The sequence below is a fragment of the Penaeus monodon genome, chromosome 19 (genome assembly GCF_015228065.2).
Source record: "Penaeus monodon isolate SGIC_2016 chromosome 19, NSTDA_Pmon_1, whole genome shotgun sequence".
NCBI classification, from domain to species: Eukaryota; Metazoa; Arthropoda; class Malacostraca; order Decapoda; family Penaeidae; genus Penaeus; species Penaeus monodon.
Genome location: NC_051404.1, coordinates 34,890,372 through 34,890,614, shown reverse-complemented (window position 1 = coordinate 34,890,614; position 243 = coordinate 34,890,372). Strand labels below are relative to the sequence as shown.

The window sequence follows — 243 nt, the reverse complement described above, 5'->3', positions numbered from 1 at the left end:
TTGATAGCCCTGATCATGTGTAGCCCCATCTCGACGGTGCACTGGGCGTGGTCGGGCCTAGCTTCAGGTAGTCCCGATACACAGTAGTAGCAGTCTCCTAGAAGCTTGATCCTGAGGCAGTGGTTTTCCTGTTGGGAGTCGGAAAGGGGGGTTAGGGTATTCATTTCTCCTGTTATCTATTAAGGTTTTCGTTTATACGTTTATTTATTAAGGTTTCCGTTTCTCCATTTATCTACTAAGGTT

General features: G+C 46.1%; 1 protein-coding gene across 1 annotated transcript in view; it reads right to left on the bottom strand.

Annotated features, from left to right (window-relative positions):
- Positions 1 to 243, bottom strand: part of LOC119585399 (adenylyl cyclase 78C-like) — a gene marked incomplete in the record, with an annotated part of 159,642 nt that overhangs the window by 32,440 nt on the left and 126,959 nt on the right. Inside the window, 1 exon segment of the mRNA XM_037934062.1 lies at positions 2 to 128. Coding sequence (XP_037789990.1) covers positions 2 to 128 — 127 coding nt within the window.